At 53.9% G+C, this 3,114-nt stretch overlaps 1 protein-coding gene across 1 annotated transcript; it reads left to right on the top strand.

The window, feature by feature from the left end:
• The first annotated feature begins 2,091 nt into the window (after positions 1-2,091).
• Positions 2,092-3,011, top strand: SDRG_11343 (hypothetical protein). The gene has a single exon (XM_008617377.1). It carries the CDS (start codon positions 2,120-2,122, stop codon positions 2,891-2,893), a length of 774 nt encoding a protein of 257 aa, XP_008615599.1. The 5' UTR covers positions 2,092-2,119; the 3' UTR covers positions 2,894-3,011.
• Positions 3,012-3,114: the final 103 nt, after the last annotated feature.

Here is a 3,114-nt window from a genome sequence, read left to right as displayed (position 1 = left end):
GACAGTCGAGCATGCAATGGCGGAAGCAAGAATAATGGCGATGCGCATGTTGGTGGTGGTGTCGAAAGGACAAGGGAAAACGAAAAGTGAGCGACTCGGTCGACCGCAGTTGTAAATCAGACGGGATCGTGGCACCTGGCTGACGGGAAGCGTCCGTGTTGCCACGTGGGTGAGCGTGTCACTGTGCTGACAACTTGTGTTGACCGTGTCACGGAAACCAGCTGACAACCGATTGCATGCGCCGGGTAGAGGTGACACTGGGCCATAGCGTTACTTCAACCGTCGCCCACATTCGATTTGTGGCGCGTCGTAGGACGACTCAGAACTGAGTCCAAAAAGCTAGTCTTATCGCAGGTCTTATTGTACGTTCCTTGGCATGTATGATCGTGAAAATAAAATCGTACTAGAATTCGCAAACCCACTGGTGACTCACCGCCAAATGTGCTTCTTCCGGCACGTGACTCCGCGCCAAAACGAAGCGTGACCAATGTCCTATCATGGCGTGCGGCACGTTCCCTGACAGCAAGTGGATCCGACGATCGTTTTCTGCGCAAGGAATACACGGGACATGCTGTCGACGCCACGACACGATGCTGCCGCAGCATTAGTTCGCCTTGCTTGCGCGTTCGAAGTCGTGCTCATCGCCTGCAAAAGCGTTGTGTGCGATGCTTTTGGTTGCACGAAAAGCGCGGGAACAACGATATCAGTATCGGTCTCTATAAGCAGGTCAGGATACCAAACAAAACGGATCCCGGGCTTTTTAGTTGGTGGTTTTAACCAATTCTGCAACGGCCTGGCTTCGTGATCACTTCGTCCCGGCGTGCGCCATCCACACGCCTCGCCTTCAACACGGCTAAGCCTCGCCGCTGATGCCGTCTAGCACAACACGCTCTGAATCGAAAGTCCACCCCCCAAAAACAGTTCAGTGTAAATTATATCTAAATAGACTCACTTCAACAACAACCAATTCTGCAATGGAAACGATGCAACGGACCTAGGCATCGCACAGTATTCCTCAGCACCTACCCCGGGCGTTGCATTATCTTTGTGTGTCTCGTGCAAAAAATGCCGAATTTGGAGGGAGTTTGCGTGCGGCGCAAAACGTTCTTAGGCTGCACGCGACTGCGATTGGCGGTAATGTCTCATAGTCCGGAATATGCATTCGCAGAGTCTTCTGTGTACTGCTTTGTACCTGAGCTTCGTTCTGCTATCCAGGATCTTTGTTTGGTACACCGCTACCGCAAGATTACGATGGCATCATTTACCTCTACGATCTTGATGATATTGAAGTCGATAAAACTCAACTCGTGGACCCAAATCCTAGTTTTGATCATTTGACACGACAGTTGGGCATTGCACCGACAGATCGTTGCCGTTTCTGAAAAGCTTGTTACAATCGTTCCATAGTGCACGTTTAGCCCTCCGCTTTGGGATTATTCACCTTTTTAGCTTTTGAGATTCGAGAGCTTGCCGCCTTGTTCTCACGGTTAGTTGGAGGACAAACACAAGAACTCGCACGTTTTTCATCGCCTTGTCAGCTCTCAATCTCGTTCATGGGCCTACGAGCGCCATGCGAGACGGGATTTGTTAGTCCATTTGCGTCTGCGCTTTCAGAAATTACGTATCTGAGAGCTCTCCGCTAGTTTTGCTCAACGTTCAAGTCGTTGTCGCTATAGAATCACAGCGCACTCTGTGGGTGTGGTGCACCGGGCTACACGTCGCCGCCTTCATCGTCGAGTACGGCTGCATTTACAGCATTTGGAAGGTCAACTAGGATGTCCTATTGAAGTGGTTGTCCGGTCGGTTGTCACTAGGTTGAGCACCAAAGATCGCTTCCAGTCGTTGACAGTATGTCTTTGATACCATGTTGGTAGTGATTCTCCGACTAGGTCCGTACAATTCAATAGTGCGTCAATGGTGCGACTACCATTATCGGCTACTAGCACGACGCAAGCATGATTTAGCACCCTAGGATCACGCGACGCCGGGCCTTGCACCTTGCCCAACGGCGACATCGTCGCCGAGCAGCTGCCTGGCGATGCTGGTCATCGCTGATTGGCTCAAAAACAGATTCTTTCGGCGTGTGATTGGCCATCGCCTGTCATTCATCAACGGTGCCATGCTCAAGCACCTCGTTGCGGCAGCGCTCGCGGTCCCGACCGCCTACTTGGCGTTCGTCCTTGTCCACGCGCTTGCGACGACGCCTCTGCTTGACAGCATTGCGCGTATGCTCGGTAGCCCATGGGCGGTCAGCGGCCTCATCGACTACAGCGCCGGGCTCCTCTTCTCGGTGCCCTATTTGTGGCTTCGAGCATCGACGCTGCCGGCCAAGATGGGCTTGGCCCTCGGCGCCATCGTCCTCGGCAACGTCTTTACCGTCGCTGCCTTCATCTGGCTCCTCCTTCGTAGCGACGGCTCGCTGCGCACCGCCGTTTTGCCCGTGCGCACGGCGTTCCCGCCCATCGACAGCACGTCGGCGTCCCGCCGGACGTTTATCGGTTTGGCACTCCTGGCCTTTCTCGGGTACCTCGGATTCCTTGTCTATTGCGTGCAGGCGCAGTCGTTTGCGACCGGCTGGGCGACGATCCAGGACGATGCGTGGGCGTACGCGACGTTCATCGACGCATGGACAGGGCAGTGCATGGTGCTCACGTACATTCTCGTGCGCGAAGGCCGCGACGCCAAGCTATTTGCCGCTGCCCTAACGATCGGGCTTGTCTTCTTGGGCAATGCGACGACGTGCTATTACCTCTTGCACCTCTTCCTCCTCCGGTTTCCCGGTTGGCATGTCCGCGACGTCTTGCTCTGGAACGACAACGGCGCCAACGTCTTGCTCTGGAACAACAACGACGTCGGCGAAGAGGCGCCGCTGGTGCCCAAGACCTATGTCTAGGCCGATTTCATTATTCTTACTTTGTGTAAGAAGAGCAAATCGAAACGTGTGATGTTGCGTAGTACTTGCTAGCCCCTTGGGTCCTGTCAAGATGAACACCTAGTCGACCACTTTTGTCCACTCCGTGATACCTGCTTCATTCTCTTCCCCATTGGCGTTGCCACCAGGATCAACAAGTCGGTCGTGTGCAGTGCCCTTTGTCTAAAAAGCATAGAACTCCT

Source organism: Saprolegnia diclina, assembly GCF_000281045.1.
Source record: "Saprolegnia diclina VS20 unplaced genomic scaffold supercont1.41, whole genome shotgun sequence".
NCBI lineage: Eukaryota > Oomycota > Saprolegniomycetes > Saprolegniales > Saprolegniaceae > Saprolegnia > Saprolegnia diclina.
The sequence above is the reverse complement of the archived record's forward strand: the minus strand, read 5'-3'. Positions and strand labels throughout refer to the sequence as shown.